Consider the following 18,406-nt stretch of genomic DNA (forward strand, 5'->3'; position numbering starts at 1 on the left):
CAAAAGATTATACTGATCATAAAAATTAAAATTCAGACCTACTATAAATTCTTGTTCTTTAGAATGTGCAAAACAGCTAAAGGTTTTATTAGCATGTTTAAAAAATTTCTATAAATTACAAATATGAAGTTTTCATATAAACATTTAAAATATTCAAATACACCATAGAAAGCACCTCAGAAATATTCCAAGAATAAAGAAATATATGATAAAAAACTTTAGAAATTCTATGTGCCAACTTTCAGAAGCTCAGATTAACAAGAAACTTCAATTAAGGTGCTAATCATAAAATAATGGAAAATTATTTAGAAATGGAATAGGATTTGCAATACTTATGTCAATATGAGATATTTATAATTTAAATAAATCTTGTACACTACTTTACTCTTTTATTTAATGGAGGATGGTTCTCGGTAGTGTATAAATACATGGTTGTTTCTTTTTTTTTTTGTTATGCTTGAGAGCATACCTATTTACAAAGAGGAAAAACAGATACTACCTAACAGGAATCCTATTATAAGCTAGAGTATAAGTATTTACGCCTGTGATTAAAGCATTAAATATCTCTTAAAAAGATCAATAAAAGCAGACAGAATTTTCCACTGAATTTTTACAAACCATTATTCCAATGTAGTGCCGATAATGAAGGGGTAATGGCCCATCCATTTGCAGTAGATAGTGTTGAGTTTTTAAGAAACTTTCTAAATATTGTGGGTGAAAGACCATCACTAACGTAATGTTATCCAAACGACCCAAAGCAGCAAAAGAATCTGCAAACAAAGCATGCATCTGTGCGTCTTCACTCCCCACTTGGAGAATCTGTAATAAATAAGAGAAAAATCATGGTTAGATAAATTGTAAATAGGTGTCAAAGAAAGAAAATATGTCATTAAGAAGCACATTAAATTTGGCTTAAGAGAGAGAGGTTACAATTCCACAAACTTAAACTCAGTTGGTAGTAAGACAGAAGAATAAACAGTCACATACCAGCGTAGGGGATAAACAACAAAGGCTGAATGTTAAAGGCACACGTAGATAGTCTGCCTGCAGACTTGGCCAGAATCCAGATAAAAGAGCAGATTTAGATGATCAAACTTGCAGAGCTTGCAAACAGACACTAAAGTTTTTCGTTATAATGATGCCTGCTGCCACTCAATTTAAAGAGACTCGAGATTAATAGCAAGCAATCCTTGTGAAAACAAAGCATAAAAATGCTTTCATATATTTATATTTAGAATAAAGATTCAATCTAGCATTGATACTATCCTGTGAAAATGGTCAGGACTAAGCATCTTAGCTTATGGGCACACCTAAATAACATCCAAATATGAGCAGATGTAGTATCGTTGGTCAAAAAGAACTCTTGGCTTTCCTTGATTAAACATGGGTGTTAAAAAGCATCATGAAATACTAGAAATCAACATGACTACAACAGCTTCCTAATTCCACAGATTCACTGCCAAAGCGTAATGATTAACTGTGATCAACTCTGCGTAAAACACGCTGTTGACCAACAGTTGGTTCAGGTCCCAAGATGTGGGTCATAAAAGCATTTCCTTAGAAGCACACAGTTCACTATGTACCTTCACAAACAACATACCTCCTTTTCCGGGATGAATCTGCTTGGTCCGTGTCCTAGTGGTCGAGGAATTCTAATTCCAAGTTCCTAGAAAAGAAAATTACACCATCTCAGGCCTCCAGCAATAAACAACACAAACTGAGGCTACAGGAATGGAAGGGAAAAACACCCAGCTGAACAGAGAAAGGGTTGTTCTGGTGGTTTGTTTTCATGGCTATATATACATACCAACTCTTCTGTTTGCATCACATAGCTAACAACAGCTTACGATACGACTCTGACTAAAAACAATAAAACCTGTTTCACTAAAACCAGAGTTTTGCATAAAGTCCTTGGCAGAAAGTCTAGAACAGAAAGTTCAGGACATAGCAGCCAACCCTGTGGATTGCTGGTGATACAAAATAACACCAATGTGTTTGTACATCCAAAACCCAACCAACCAAAATATCAATTCCCTGTGCATCTTGTCAGGAAATGAAAAAGCAGTACACTTCACTTAGATGTCTTCAAGAGGAGAAATATATTTTTTATACAGTATATAGTAACACCTCACAGTAAGAGCAGAAATGTTAAGAAATAAAAAGCAATTCTTTAAATCCACAAAAGAGAAAGTACTGCAAGACATGTGTTATAAGGTTGGGTAAAATAATACTAGAGAAAGTAATTTTGTTTATAAGCTTGCCATAAATTTTTTATTTATAGGATGTCATCCACCTTGTTTATATTTTAGAGAAGCTCAAATAATTGAGGAATTAATGGTTCTGTCTTTTGACACAGTGAATCTAGAATACCTTATGTGACAGTATGGCATGGTTAAAAACTGACAATACTGTTAGGGTCTCCTTTTTTCCTCCTAATACAGTATGTTTATAGAAACAAAACCCAAAACCAAAATAATGTAATTCAACCTCTTTTTGTTTTAAGGCCCATGCCTTATCAAACTGGTCTCATTTAAAAAAAAAAAAATTTTTTTTTTTTAGAGTTTATACAACTAAAAATTAACCCTTGCTTATATAATTTCATACAAGTATTATTTCTACCCTCTTCCTACTGCTTCCTAGGGTTCTTCATGACATAAACCAGATACTTTCCTTTTAAAGATTTAAAAAAGGGGGGGGTAGACAGGGCAGAACATTTGGCAGCAATTCAAGAAATCTGGTCCAACCAAGTAAAAACCTTTTGAGCAGAATGGATCTTTAAAAATTAAGCAGGCAGGACAACTGAAGAAAATTTTTACTAGAAGTCAAGATTTAAAGTAGGTTATACTTGCCAACTGAGTCTATAAAATAATATATAATTCAAATAATCCCAGCATTGGAGGTTAGTGATTTCTCACTGTGGTTGTTCCACACTTAATACTTAACCATACCCTTCACTAGAAGAGGAACTTAATTCATTTGGTCTGGCCATGTATTTGTTTTACTTTAACACCCTATAATAAATGAGGAGCCCTGGTGGTGCAGTGGTTAAGAGTTCAGGCTGCTAATCAAAAGGTCAGCAGTTTGAATCCACCAGCTACTCCTTGGAAACCCTATGGTGGAGTTCCACTCTGTCCTATCGGGTTGGAATCAACTCGATGTCAATGTGTGTTATAATAAATGACAAAAGAAAACATATTCCCGATATTAAATACACCGCCTTGGCACAATTGTAGCCATTTATACAAAATGTTAACTCTATTAGTTTCTCTAACTGCTGAATTTCTGATCCAAATACATATATTTTAAACAAAATATACTGGACTAAAAATATTTACCCTTCTCATTTCTTTAATCTTTGAAAACTATCTTATTTATATAAGGTGTATTTTAGGAAAACACCTGTTTCATGGTTTTCTTACTTATTTTGTAACTAAGAGACCCTAGGGACTTTAATATATCAAAAGGTGGCATTTCAAATGTGGGAGAGATGATTATTCAACAAATGATCTTGGAACAACTAGATAGGCAAAACGAAAAAAGTGAAGTTGGAGCTAAGTCATACTTTACTTCATAATAAACCAGTGTTAAATATAAACAAACAAACAAACCCAAAATTCCAGTATTAGAAGAAAATATTCATGAAGTGGAAAAGGCCTAAGAATGCCATAAAAGCCAGAAGTCATAAAATATAAGACTGATAAATTCAATAACATAAAAATAAAGAATTTCACACGGGAAAAATAAATACACACAAAGTAAAAGGCAAACAGTAAACTGGGAAATATATTTACAACTGATGTAACAAAGGGCTAAATTTCTTTAATACACAAAGACTCCTACAAATCAATAGGAAAAACCCCAGCAACCTGAGAGAAAAATGAGCAAAAGACCTAACATTTTAAAGAAAAGGAAATACAAATGGTTGAAAAGATGTTCAATCCTCACAATAAAACAACTGCAAATTAACTACACTGAGATACCATTTTCATTTAAAACATGATTTAAGATAAAAAAAAGTTTGTTAACATGATATATTGGAGAAGGGGTAGAGAAACAGTCATTCTTATACAATGCTCATGGGAGCACGAGGAAAAAAAGATCAAGAAAAATATAAAGAGTATAAATTGTGAGAACCTCAAGGGAATAATTTGCTATGTTGATTAAAATAAAAAAGGCATATACCCTTCGAATCAACAGTTCCTTCCTAAACCTTAACCTATAGATAGTCATGTTTGTGAATGTCATATGTGAAAGAGTAAACACTGCAATGTTGTTTATAATAGAGTATGATTCAAAACAACCTAAATGCTCATTAATTGAGGGCTGCATGCAGTCCTTAAAAAGAATAAAGCAGTTCTATAGTGGTTGATTTAAAAACATCTCTAAGATACATTACCAAAAAGCAAACTTGCTGCTGTTGAGTTGATTCTGACTCATAGCAACCCTATAGGACAGAGTAGAACAGCCCCGTAGGGCTTCCTAGGCTGTAATCTTTACAGAAGCAGACTGCCACGTCTTTCACAGAGCAGTTGGTGGGTTCAAACTACCAACCTTTCAGTTAGCAGCTAAGTGCTTAACCACTGTTCCACCAGGGCTCCTCTAAGATATATTACTGGAAGGAAAAACAAGGTGCATAACATGCATGTATCATGTTAACTCTTCCCAAGGAAAGAAACTCAGCAATTCTATATCTAGGACTTTATCCTACAAATACATTAGCAGCATCTGGGTGGTATTTTTTTTTTTTTTTTAATTGAGACCAGATTGATAGACTATGGGCTTTAAAACAAAGGGACTGAATTTTATTATTTTGGTTTTGTTTCTATACGAAATACATAGTTTACACACCAAACTATTATTAAACGACAGTTTCAGAATTTCAAGAAAGTGGCTATCAATGCTTCAGAAATGGATTATTTTCAGATGAGTATGGCAATGGTCCTTCCCAATGTAATTCTCAAGTTTCAGTAATTCGATCCCTATAGCCAAATTTAGTGGCCATATTGGTATCCTTGGCTCCCTCCTTGAGCCTTTCATGGCCAAATCCTTCCTTCCCAGTTCCTTTAGAAATAATATTCTTTTAGAGTGAGAAACTATGCATTTTAAAATAGGATGCTTAGAAAAAGCAAACATTCTTGGGAATAGATTAGAGACCTATTAACCTAATAACCTCTTAGTGTTAAGATCACATTCATTCCTTGACGAGGTAGCAGTCTAGCAAGAGAGCTAGGGCCAGAAGAATGGGTAAAGGTGAGAGGGCTAGGAAGGAATCTCTGACATTCAAGACTCCCATTTCATTTTTTTTTTAACCTAAGGTTAATCCTAGGTAAAACAGAATTTTGTCCAGTTCTCAACTGGATCAACAGGGTAATTTCCTACTAAGCTTAAGAGGTTGTAAGGTATTTGTGCTGTTCTGTAAAAATGTAAAGGGAAAATAGAGAGAAAATAAAAGAAAAGATTAGGGTGGGGGGATAGACTTTCTTTTATCAATTCTTTTCAAAATAGAAGACTGATCAAGATTGATATAATGGGTAATAATACTGCTGTTCTGGAATCACATAAACTTAGTCTCCTATATTTAGAGGCTTGACGCAAAAGATATACCTTGTTCTCTCTCTCTTAGCTAATTAAACTGGGTAAATGAGGATACAAGAACTTGACATGATCTTTCCTACTGAATCTTATACGTAGTAGAAGATAGAGGGCTGATTTGGGGTGTCCCTGATGAGTTCAGACTGCATCCCAATTTATCTCTGTCCAGCTACTGGCAGGAAGAGGATGGTTAACTCCATCCAGCCTCCCACTGCACACAAAAACCATAGCAATAACCCCTGGGAAAAGTAAGCAGGTGATAACTACTTTGAAAGCAGACTATGACATTTGTTCTCATTGTTTTCATAAAGATGCCTCATTTTGGGAAATGCACCAAAGGACACCACAAAAATGGAATAATGTTAAAACAATTTCCCCCATGCATCAATTGTGGAATGGAGAAAAAAGTACACAGCAGAGTCAGAAGATTTGGGCTGAAAACATGACCCTGTTTATTAAGTATACAATTGTCAACAAAACACTTAACTTCTGAGCTGAAGGTCCTACTCCATAAAATAGGATAGAAGACAATGATGGTGCTAATGGTAACACCAATACCAACTACCTCAAAACATCAATTACAGAAGATTTTCCAAATTACTTATACATAGGCTAGCCCTTCATAACAGACTCAAGTCTTATTTTAGGTACAAGGTCTAATAAATTTGATTATTTAGTTTCTCATACGCAGCAGAGTAAAACAGATAAGGTCATACTCTAGGTTCTGGCTGGCACCCTGAAATTAGTCAATGATTTCTGAGAACCAAACTTACTTTTAGTTTTCGGCTTATTCCTTAGCTGATAAAAATATGCAAAAAGTAATCTGGGGATAAAAGCAGCAGCAGCAGCCACACGTAACAGGTACATAGTATTTACAGCCAGACACTGTGTTTTAAATTCTATTATCTGTAAACAAGAAGCATCTACGATGATAAAGTCTAGAAAAAGTATTTGGCATTCTACAACCTTCATGAAAAAGAAATAAGGATCTTACACTGATCCTTACATCAATCTATGAGGTAGGCAATATCACTGTTCCCATTTTACACAGGTAATTGATGAAAACCCTGGGATTTGAACCCACGGTTTAGCTTAGAATCACTACTAGTAAATAGTAGAGATGGGAGTTGAATCCAAGAAGTTGAGTTGTAGAGTTGGAGTCTTCAATTACTACTCTTGTCTCTTTAAGAGTTCTTGATACCTTGGAGACCTCTTTAGATATTACTGTATTACATATTTGCTTTCTATAAGGTTCTGTTTCAATTTTCTGGAAAATTCACTTTTGAACACTTCTGGCCCTAATCACATGACAAAGGAGTTAGTATTCTATTTCTTAACAAGTGCTGATCAGAAAGGCACCGTAGATCTTTAATAGGATGATCACAAACCTAATTAAATATATTTCAGATAGGAAAAAAAAAAATTAGTAAAAAAAAAAAAAGTTTTTTTTACTAGTTTTTCCTATCTAGGTTACTTCAACTATTCCTTCATCTGTATCTATAAGAAACTGAATTATAGGCTCTGAATAAATTTTCACCAATTCAGATTCTAGGAAGCAAAACTGCCAACAGCAAATGGCCTTGCTGAAAAGATGCTAATTACAGGACAAACTTCAGAGGCTCGCTGTGAAGGTGTGGCAGGAAAAGCCAGCATGGGAACTAACACTCCCCTCCCCTCAACAATCCTAAGTGGCATCTTTGAAAGACAGAGCAATAGCCTCCGCCATCAAAGCATTACTCCGAATCTCCAAGACCTGTTTCCTCCTTACTGCATAATACTAATATACTAATTTTCAGAGTATGAAAATTCTTAGTAAATGTCCAAAGTCCCACAGAAAGACCATGTGTGCACTAGGTCGCTGCATGAATCAATGTCTGTGTACTGAAAGCACTGTTCTCACCAGAGGTTTCAAACTTGTTAAAGAAACAATTACAACTCTGTATCAGTGACCTTAAGTGAAAGGGTGAACGATTTGTCTTCAATGCAAAATGAAAGCATTTGTTGGCTTATGGTGTCTACCCATTTGCAAAAGTAGCTGAAAAGTAAAAATAATCCAGTAATTTGAATCATTTTATTTTTCTCACTGCACTTGATACATTGAAAGAAAACATACAAGCAAAAAACTTGTCTGGGTGTTTTAACACTACACTGATAACTACAACACTGATATAAATTTTATTTGATTTTAAAAAAAATTACAAAAGCAGTGTGCTTTTTGAAACACTTACTAGGGAATTTAGAAATATTAGAAGTCCAGGTACCTCTTTCTCCTTTAAACTTGGTCTTCTGTGGACAATATTCTGGAAAGATAAAAATTGACTTCAAAGTACTTCATCTGTAAGGCTGACTTAGGCTATCTGTGTGCCCTATACTTTGCTTAGGAGTTCCATTCCTGGAAAGTGTTTCTTATTTTTTTTACAAAAGCAATTTAGCAGCCTGCTATTTGAAAAAAAAAAAAAATTGTTATTGATTCCTCTGTAAAGTGAGTAGTTTTTCTATAAAGCACTGCTTCCTAATTTATCTTCACACATGTTGGATTTATTAAAAATGAAATACATCTATACAAAGTTCCTTCCTGGTTTCCTGAACACAATTCCATAGGCATTACAATCAATGTGCAAGCTAAGATGCATCTACCAGTCAGTTTACGTGGTTATATTTAGAAAATTCTAGATCTGGGTAAGAACTGTTTAGGATTCTGCACACAAGCACCATCAAAAATAACAGATCTATTCAGGCACAATGATTGGGACTCACTTCTACTTGAAATAGAAAAGATTTGTTATGGCCAGCAAACAGAAACTGTAAATGCTAATTCAACACTTTCACCCTGTTTTCTCTCTTTGGTAAAGTTCCTGAAGCAATGTTTTAAGAGACTTTTAGGTTGTTCTATTATCCATAAAAAAGGAGCCCTGGTGGTGGCATGGTTAAAGTGCACAGCTGCTAACCAAAAGGTCAGTGACTGGAACCCACCAGCCGCTCCGCGGGACAAAGCTGTGGCAGTCTGCTTCAGTAAAGATTTATAGTCTTTGAAACCCTATGGGGAAGCTCTACTCTGTCCTGTAGGGTCGCTATTGATTCGACTGCAGAGGGTTGGTATTATCTGTAAACGAGGGGCATTTTATACCTATGAATGTTAAAATCTAGAAAAAGCATTTGGTATTCTACAACCTTTAAGAAAAAGTTTCTTCATTTAAGTGCAAATGAATATATGTAGTATAACCATAACGTAAACTCAGTTCACAAAAAAGTCATTTTAGTAGGCAAAGCTGCGCAGACGTTAATTCAAATTTGGATTTCTTGGACTAAGGCAATACAGCATTCTGATTTCAATTCACATTTTAATTAATATTTCTTTACTTTCTCATTTGTCAACTTTTGAATCAAAACCTTTTAGAGGTTCAAATTTTAGCTAGGGTTGTATTAGTCACTTTCAAATGGTGTCCTATTTGCAACCACTCAGGAAAAACACAAAATGTTACAATTAAATGGCTTTTTCCATAGACCAATTCAGAAACGGAAGGTACGGTTTAATAAACAAGATTGAACGCCGTGCATAACGTCACAGAGCTTGCAGAACGTATTTATTCCAGGCAACATCTCATCTTTTAACTGACTCAAATGTATTTTTTTTTTTTTAAGTAGGAGATAAAAGTGATGGAGGTGGCTGAATAATGTTTTGACAAGACGCTGAGGGGAAAAAAAAAAATCCACAGGCTGCTTTACCTTCAGCCTAGATCTTTGTTCAGTTTCTGACTTGTGGAGGCTTGCACAAAAAAGACAAGGTTATTTGTGTTTTGGAGGCTTCCATGTAAATCACGGAGGAGCGAGCTGCCTCTTCCAGCCTCGGCAGGCATTTTCCACCCGGGGCAGACTCGCGGCTGGAAACGTCTCCCAGCGCCGCAGGCCGCCCCTCACCTGGCGGACCCGGGCGGCCAGCGGGCGGCTGCTCCTGCGAAGGTGTCAGGGTGCGATTCCGAATAGGCGCTGCGACCTCCGTGCAGAACCGTAGCTCGGCCGGGACCCCCACCTGGGACCGCCACCCCGCCCGCCCGGTCCCGCCCGCCCGGCCGCCCGGTCCCGCCCGCGGGTACCTCGTCCTGGCCGCGGCCCCCGCCGCACTGCCTGCAGCCCAGCAGCTCCGAGACGGCCAGCGAAGCCGTGTACGCCTCGTTCGCAGCGGCGGCCAGGCGCATGTCGGCGCGGGCTCGGCTGCGGACGCGGAGAGGCGGCGAGCGCTGGCGCCGGCGGCGGCTCCAGGCTGCAGCGTCTCAGTCGGCGCGAGCCCGGGGGGCGGGGCGGCGCCAACAAACAGGCCTCTCGGCCCCGCCCGCGCCGCCGTCACTCCGCCGCCCTGGCGGCCCGGCGCGCCAATGCCGGCCCGCGGGGCTGTCGGGCGAAAACAAGCTCGAGGGCCCGAGCGCCCAGCCAGGAGAGGAGAGGACTCTCAGGTCGGGAGCCGGCGCGGGGCCGGTACGTGAGCGTGCACTGTGGCTGCAAGGTGCGACGCCGCCTTCGGGCTGCTGTGAAAGGCAGATCTGCCTCCCCTCCCTCCACCGCTCCGCTCCGTTTGTCCAGAGCCAAACAGCAAACCACCTCCAGACTAAGCCCGGCACAAGGAATCAACTTCTCTTCATTCTTCTCCAGTAATAATCAAACAGCGCTGAATGGGCCGCACCGTGCAGAAACAAGTACAAGACCATGGCCTATATTCAATGTAAAATTTACTTTTGGTAAGCTATGTAGAAACTATAATCGCTCTCCCACACAAATAGTAAGACTTGGTACCCGACCTTTGAATTGTCTTTTTTCTTACCAAGTATATTCGAAGGATTTAAATATTCTGATTGTCCCTCATAAGTGCCCTGGCTTAAAAAGAAATTTCTCGCTCTCACATCTGATGAGGAACTTGGGAAAATATAGGTTATAAAGGAGCACAAATAACTGACATTATTGGATCCAGAACCCAAATCTCTGAAGTCTGTATCGATACTATTTCCTTACATGGTTCCATTAACTTCTTTTTAAAAAATCAACTCTTTTTTGCCTTTTTGCCCTTGCGTTTTCAAAGCTTTACATGCTCAGGTTTAAGGCGGGGGGAGGGGGGCGAGAAACATTCTGATAGAAGGAAAGGAAACCAGTTGCGAACGAGTAGATTAGGACTCATAGCGACCCAAAAGGACAGAGCAGAACTGCCCCATGGGGCTTCCACGGAGCGGCTGGTGGATTCCAACTGCAGACCTTTTGGCTGGCAGCCATACCTCTTAACCCCTGCCCCAAAAGAAACAAGTGGAGTCTAAATGAATAAATATTGACACAGAAACAGGACTCATCAAAGAAGTTTCAGTCTCAGGAAACAAAGTCTCAGAAAAGACTACTCTTGTAGCCCTTAAATTGTCATATTTTAAAACAAGCAGGTTAAACATGGTTACTTTTTACTTATCTCCTCCAGATAAGTAAATGTTATATGTTCTCATAGCTGCCTTTATAAATTGCTAAAGCCTCCCCCCCAAATTTTTTTACTGATTAAAAGAAGCAATTTTGGTCAACATTAACATAGAAGAAAAGGCTAGAAAGGTTTCCAAGCTGTCTTCCACTGAGCACAACCACAAAAACAAAATAAGCAACAACGAACTCAGCAAATCTTACCATTTGCAGCAATATGACATACCTTCCAAGGTAAACTGGCTATAAATGAATAACTTGGAAACATAAAAGGACTTGATGTATGGGGCTGTGATCCACAAAGCCAGTTAGATGTTGAAGGAAGTACAGGAAAAATGGTTCTAGGACCAGGATCCCTGCTGGCACAGTGGTTAAAGCTTTCAGCTGCTAACCAAAAGGTTGGCGGTTCTGCTCCACACGAGAAAGATGGGGCAGTCTGCTCGCGTAAAGATTTACAGACTCGGAAACCCTATGGGGCAGTTCTAGTCTGTCCTACAGGGTCACTATGAGTTGGAATCAGCTCAAAAGCTGTGGGTCTGTTGTTATTATAGGCCAGCAGCTATTTTACAAACTCTGCTATTTGAACATTTCATTTCACCAGTTTATTTCTTCTAGGAAGACTCTTGATATCTAATCCAAGAAGTAATAATGATTTTGAAATATTTCCTTTCTCTATAAATGTAGCATTTATCAAAGTGAAAGTCATTGTCATTGCATTTATCTTTAGTAATAATGTTCTCAGCTCTTATTTTTCTCTAGATCAAGCTGACATACACCTATGTAAAAGCACAGTGGTATCAGTGACTTGATGTGAACAGAGAACTATGAAATATTAGGGAAGCCCAGATTTGGAGTGGGGGTTCAGGATAGGCTTCCTGAAGAAGAGATTTCTGAGTTAAGGCTTAGAGGATTAGTGGAGAGGACTTGGCAAAAAAAGTTGGGAGGGTAGAGGTAGCTTTTTAAGCAAAGGAACCAGCATGTGCAAAGTCCCAGAGGTAGGACAGAGAGTGATCCATTAGAGGAGCTGAATAAAGGAAGTTCATTGGGTCTGGAGTGAAGGGCAAGGGGAGTAATGGAAGCAGTTTAGTTAAAAGATAACCAGCAAGGGGAAACTTGTTTGAGTCTTGTTAGGGAATCTGAATTTCATTCTTAAGGATAATGTGGAGCTATTCAATGTTTTAAATGGTAGAGTGACATCAAATCTGCATTTCAGGAAAGGTTTGGAAAAATATTAGAAGGGGGCAAAACTGGGGTCAAGCAGATGTATTAGGAAGGCTATTGAGGCCATCTTGCAAAGGCAAGGGATAGGACTGAAAAGCAATGGAAATGAAGAAAAGTATAAGGAGGAACGTATATTTTATCTCTCCAACACGATAATAAGTTCTCTGGGGGTGGTAGGTACACCTCATACTCTTGTTTTTGGAATTTAGGAGTTCTCAAATTATCTGCTTTTCCGACCAAGCGGCTTTCTTGAACTCACGAAACCAAACCAGTTGCCGTCGAGTTGATTCTGACTCATGGCAACCCCACATGTGTCAGAGTAGAACTGTGCTCCCTAGGATGTTCAATGGCTGATTTTTCAGAAGTAGACTGCCAGGACTTTCTTCCAAGGCACCTTTGGGTAGACTCAAACCACCGACTTTTCAGTTAATAGCCATGCATGTTAACTGCTTGCACTACCCAGAGACTCCATCCATTAGGGCTTTAGAAAACATAGTCAATTTATGAAAAGCAGTAGATACACTTTAGCAGAAAAAATATTAATCAGGTTAAAAGGCATAATCATGCTTTTACGAACCTCATATTAAGCCTTGAATTTTCTTATTCACCAATGGAATTATATTAAAGTAGCCTATATATATATTTTTTATATTTGCAGATCTATTCAATGGAAAAAAATGTATTTAATAATGAGGTTAGAAAATACATGCAGCAATGATTTTGGCCATTAAGCCAAAGAACTCCTTTCAGAGTGGGAGTGGGATCTATCAAACTTATGTAGTTTAAGCATTCTTGAAAAAGCCCCTATTATGTCACTTAAGACATTTTATTTAGAATGAATGCTGGTTTAAAAGATTACTTCTGCTTACTAATTTTGTCAAGATTTTTCTCCTCCAGCTCATATCTTCCTGTTTTTATATATATAGCGTGTCTGCTAAGCACTTTTTTCCTTTTTGACATCATGTTTTGGGTACATTTAGATCCTTTTAGCACTGAACTTTAATTTTACGTGTTCTCTTATATGCTCTCTACTTTTTTCACTTCTTCAATTTAATTTTTAGAATTATATTATAAAGGAGCAAGAGTGTTGACAACTTTTTGCTCTTTCTTTTCTCTAGGGTTTCTCCTTTTAGAAATGTACAGGTTGTTTTAAATCTCTACACAGGAATTTAGAAATACAGGACATCGCCCATACTTTTAAATAGGCTATATTCCAAAAGTATTGGTGGTTTTAAATTAGAAAATCACTTTTCCCCAAAGAATCAGCATGTTAAACTGTGATCAGATTTTCCATGTTGATAATAATAAGACCAGTAACTTATCAACGCCTATTACCAGACACTGAACACTTTACATATACTTTACATATATAAGGTAGATATAATTATTTCTATTTTATAAATCTGTAAAACAAAGCATGGGTAACTTGTCCAAGTTTATACCTGGTGCCATCAAGTCAATTTCAGCTCATAGCGACACACCAGTAAAATGCAGTCTGAGATTAGAGCCCAAATCTGTCTGAATCCAAACAGCAGACACTATGCTGGGCTGCTTCTTTTAATGAATGTATACTGTTTTGAATTTAGTAGCTATGTATTTAACCTAAGTTCTTGATTCTGGGGGCAAGAAAAGAGGACAGGAAGAAAGAAAATTTTGTCTCCTTTTCTTACACCCAGGGTGACATCTGGTAAAAAGAGATATGAAACAGATGATCTTGGTCTTTGAGAGCTTCTCCATTTCTCTATCCCCTTCACTCCTTTCAGTCTCTTTAGTGACCTCATACTACTCAAAACTCCTTCACTACATATCTTACCCGAGTCTACCCGGCCTCATTTTTAAATGCCCCTCACATTACCCTCATTCCCCTCAGAATAAGTGGTAAAGTAGGCTTCTTTAAGTAATTCACACTCTTGTTTGAGTGACTGACATTTCATATTTATTTTAATCAGTCTCAATGGAATGTAAGCTCAATGCAAATCAGAATGTTCGTCTTTTTTGTCCACTGCTGTATTTCTAATATCCTAGTGCTCAGCAAACATTAGACCTGCAACAAACATAGACCCCCAAATAAATATATGAGATCCACAGAGATGTTTCTATTAAAAAAAGAAATTTAACTCAATTGAAAACTTAATAATGAATTTCAAGTTCAGTATTCAATTTTTAAAAGATTTCAGCAATTCAGACTAACATTTTTTGGAGGCTTAGGGGCCACTATTAGGCAAGCAACAGCTGCTTGGAAGCAGCTTATTGTTGGATTCAGCTCCACTAAGCAAATTCTGTTTTTCATAGTTTCTTCCCCTTTTTCTCCTTGGGAACTCACATACACTTCCAAGCTTTTTGATTTTCTGTGCCTACTGTCCTGCACTACCCATTTTGCATAAAGGTTCTGGATCACTTGTTAAGTCAAGCAAGTACTTACAAGTCAGACACTGCCTGTATACATACTATTGTTTAACAAGGTTCATGGAACACTTTGTAACTAGGTTTGGCTTTTAACGTCCTGAGGCCTATCTAAGGTGGAAAAGAAAGTGTCCGTTGTGAAATCAAAATTAAATGGGGGAATTCATTCAGAAATATTACAACTTTTAGATGCTAATTACTTTTTGCATCATTTCTGAGTTAAATGAGAAGAAAAAGGTTTAATTTGGAATAGCACGAGGTTTGGGGGAAAAAGGTGAGTAATTCCACCTGGTGGGGAACTGAGTGTTAGAAATTTATCCCATGTTCTGTGGAAGGTTTTAAGGAAGAAGGAAATACTGATACAATCTTCAAAATAAATAAATAAATAACTGAAGATACTAAATATATGACATTTAAGTAGAAAATATTTCTCAGACTGTATATATACACTGTATTGTATAATTTTTAAAATATTTTTGAGGAGCTGGATTTTATTTGTACCTAAAAACATATGTGAAATATTTTTAAGATTCTCAAGGTGCTTCTGTTTGTAGACAAAAAGCAAAAATTGATTTTAATATGTAACCTATGATTTTAAATCCAAGGAATATCATTAGTCAGGGATAATATAAAAAATTATCTTTTCAAAATAGATTAAAACCTAATCTAATCTAATATCTTAAACTTACCCTGAGCCCAGAGACTTGAGGGAACTGAACTCTCATGTATCTCTATGTCCTTTATAAAACTGAATTTACCTCTGGTTAAAAACGTTTAGGGTAAATGCATTAGTCATTAGCTTAATCATGCCTGGATTTTAAATGTTTTACTCGTACTAATGAGAATTTTGATCCAAAGAAACAAAATCCTAATGACGATATTCTATATTCTAAAACTTTTTAATCAAGGTATCCTTTGTTTGTAACAGCTATCCTTCCGTCTCTATCCATGCCTCCCACCATGACTATTACTACAGAGTTCTGCCATATGTGCTTTCCTTGCACAGCACAAAGAACCCCCACTTAGTTCCTTTGTAGAGATCTTTAATTGTAGGTCTTTAATCCTTTAAATCACCTTCTTTTTTGCCTCCTTCTGAGATCTCTTGTTTTCCAGCACGGTATTGAGTTTGTAGATCCTTAACCTGGGCATGAAGTACAAGGCCACATCTGGAGACTACCTGTTATTATGCATCTTGGAAATAAATGATATTCACTGAACTTTCCCATCTATTCCTCTGCCCTCCAAAATCCTTACTACCCTTCTGTGGACCATTTTCTCTTTTGCAGAAGGGGTGTGGGTTGATTCAGGGCACTGTAATTCAACATAAAGATGTTTATTTTTGCTTATCACTCACTACTAGCTTTCTGTTTAGCTAAAATATAATCTCCAAAAGAGACAATGCCACTTTAAAAATTATGCATTTTACATGAGCTCAAGTTGACACAGAATTTAAGATTATTTCACTGTGTAATAATACAAAATCTGATTTTCCTAATTTTTGTATTCTTATTTTTGGCAAATAATTGAGAAATATTAAAATAGGATTTTATTTAAACAAAACAGATTAGACAAGGTAGGCTTCTTAATTTGTTATAACTTTAATTTTTAAAATATATTTTGGCATGGTTTTATGTATGGTTGCCAATGCTGTTATTTTACCAATTAATAGAAATCTTAATATTATGTAACCACTTAGCATTCAATCATTACTTATAAATATTTACTGAATGTCAATTATATGCATTTAATTTCTTAAATCCTATGAGTAAGCAGAAATATCTTAATTTGAGATTGGGATTTAGTATGTATTTTATTTAGATTTAACCTTCCACATAATAAGTCATACAGATTAGCCGTCAAGTTGATTCTAACTCACAGTGACCCTACAGGACAGAGTAGAACTGCCCCATAGGGTTTCCAAGAAGTGCCTGGTGGATTTGAACTGCCGAACTTTTGGTTAGCAGCTGCAGCTCTTAACCACTACACCACCAGGTTTTCTGGCACTCAGGGAGTACTAAATGGGGTGTCATCTAGTTTACTGACCAAGTCTGCTAAAAAGCCTGGAAATTTTTTAACTAATATAACCCCTCTAGTTTTAGTTCCCTCCAGTTTCAAATGAAGGGCAACTGAACTTCATAACTCTCATACTTTTTTCAGCCCTAAGGTTCTACTCTTTAAATATAATTCCTAATTTCATTGAGAGTTAAATGCTTTAAGCTAAGTAGAACCTAGCCTACTGAACCTCTCTACTAGCAGACCTCTTTGTACAATACCAGTGGTTTCAATTATATTCCTTGGAATCCATTCCTTACAAGTACTTTAGAAATATTAGCAAAATTAGATTTGAACTTTCTTTTCTCAAAATAACCCACAAATGTATATCAATATTAAATGCACTAGAGACCTTCAAAATACTTAATTATTACTGGCCACTAAAAATTCAATTACTGGACTGAAAAAAAGCTTCTTCCACCATTTCCCAGAGACATGTTGAACATTCTTATAAATGTGTCACTGATTAGGAAGTGTAGAGTTAGTGTGCTCTATTTTTTTTTTCCCCAAATTATGCCTGTATACATCTACTCGAGCAAAACTACAGTAGTGAGTAAACTGCAATAGGACATAAGTATTTTGATTTAAAATATGCCAGGCAAGGCTCAGGCACACGTGCTTGGTACATACTCATGAAAGGGTGTAACAGTCAGTTTTGTAACAAAGGAGTGCACTGCACGTTTCAGCATGATAATATTACATGATTCATTAATTTTAGTGCATATTGTGACCTTCTGTTTTTTTCATGTATTATGTCCTTTATGTTATCCCAAAACTCATCTGGTCTTTAGTCATTAGTGTTCAATGCACCAAATCTATTCTTGAGATGGCCTCTAAATTCAGGTGGGATATACTCAACATTGTAATTTAGTTCTCTTGGATTTGTATTAATTTTCTTCAGCCTCAACTTGAACTTGCATATGAGCAATTGATGTCTGTTCTAAAGTCGTACCCTGGCCTTGTTTTGACTGATGATATTGAGCTTCTCCACTGTCTCTTTCCATAGATGTAGCCTACTTGATTCCTGTGTATTTCACCCAGCGAGGTCCACGTGTACAGTTGCTGTTCATGTTGCTGAAAGGTATTTCCAATGAATAGATTGTTGATCTTGCAAAATTCTGTTAGGCAATCTCTGGTGTTGTATCTATTACCAAGGCCGTATCCTTCTTTGCTTCCAACTTTTGCATTCCAATTACCGGTAATTATCAATGCACCTTGATTGCATGTTTGACCAATTTCAAACTGAAGAAGTTGTTAAACATCTTCAATTTCTTCATCTTTGGCATTAGTGGTTGGTATAAAAATTTGAATAACAGTCATATTAACTGGTCTTCCTTATAAGGATATAGATATTACAGACGGATATTATTCTATCACTGATGGAATTGTATTTCAGGATAGATCTTGAAATGTTCTTTTTGATAATGAATGTGACACCATTCCTCTCCAATTTGTCTTTCCCAGCATAGTAGACCATATGATTGTCCAATTCAAAATGGCCAATACCAGTCCATTTCAGCTCACTAATGCCTAGGATATCGATCTTGTGAGTTCCATTTCATTTTTGATGACTTCCAATTTTCCTAGATTCATACTTCATACATTCCACATTCCAATTATTAATGGATGTTTGTAGCTGTTTCTTCTCATTTTTAGTCATGCCACATCAGCAAAACAAAGCACTGAAAGCTTT

General features: G+C 37.0%; 1 protein-coding gene across 3 annotated transcripts in view; it reads right to left on the reverse strand.

Moving 5' to 3' along the window:
- SESN1 (sestrin 1) overlaps nucleotides 1–18,406 on the reverse strand; it is a 130,159-nt gene that overhangs the window by 11,111 nt on the left and 100,642 nt on the right. For 2 of the 3 annotated variants that reach the window (XM_064289549.1, XM_003404303.4), the window contains exons 2-3: nucleotides 1,601–1,666; nucleotides 619–819 (exon numbers count right to left, since the gene is read on the reverse strand). In XM_064289549.1, coding sequence (XP_064145619.1) covers nucleotides 619–819; nucleotides 1,601–1,666 — 267 coding nt within the window. Of the gene's footprint in view, nucleotides 1–618; nucleotides 820–1,600; nucleotides 1,667–9,686; nucleotides 9,800–18,406 lie in introns of those variants that run through there. The other variant, XM_003404302.3, reaches the window with a different exon arrangement.

This window comes from Loxodonta africana, chromosome 1 (genome assembly GCF_030014295.1).
Source record: "Loxodonta africana isolate mLoxAfr1 chromosome 1, mLoxAfr1.hap2, whole genome shotgun sequence".
Taxonomy (NCBI): Eukaryota; Metazoa; Chordata; class Mammalia; order Proboscidea; family Elephantidae; genus Loxodonta; species Loxodonta africana.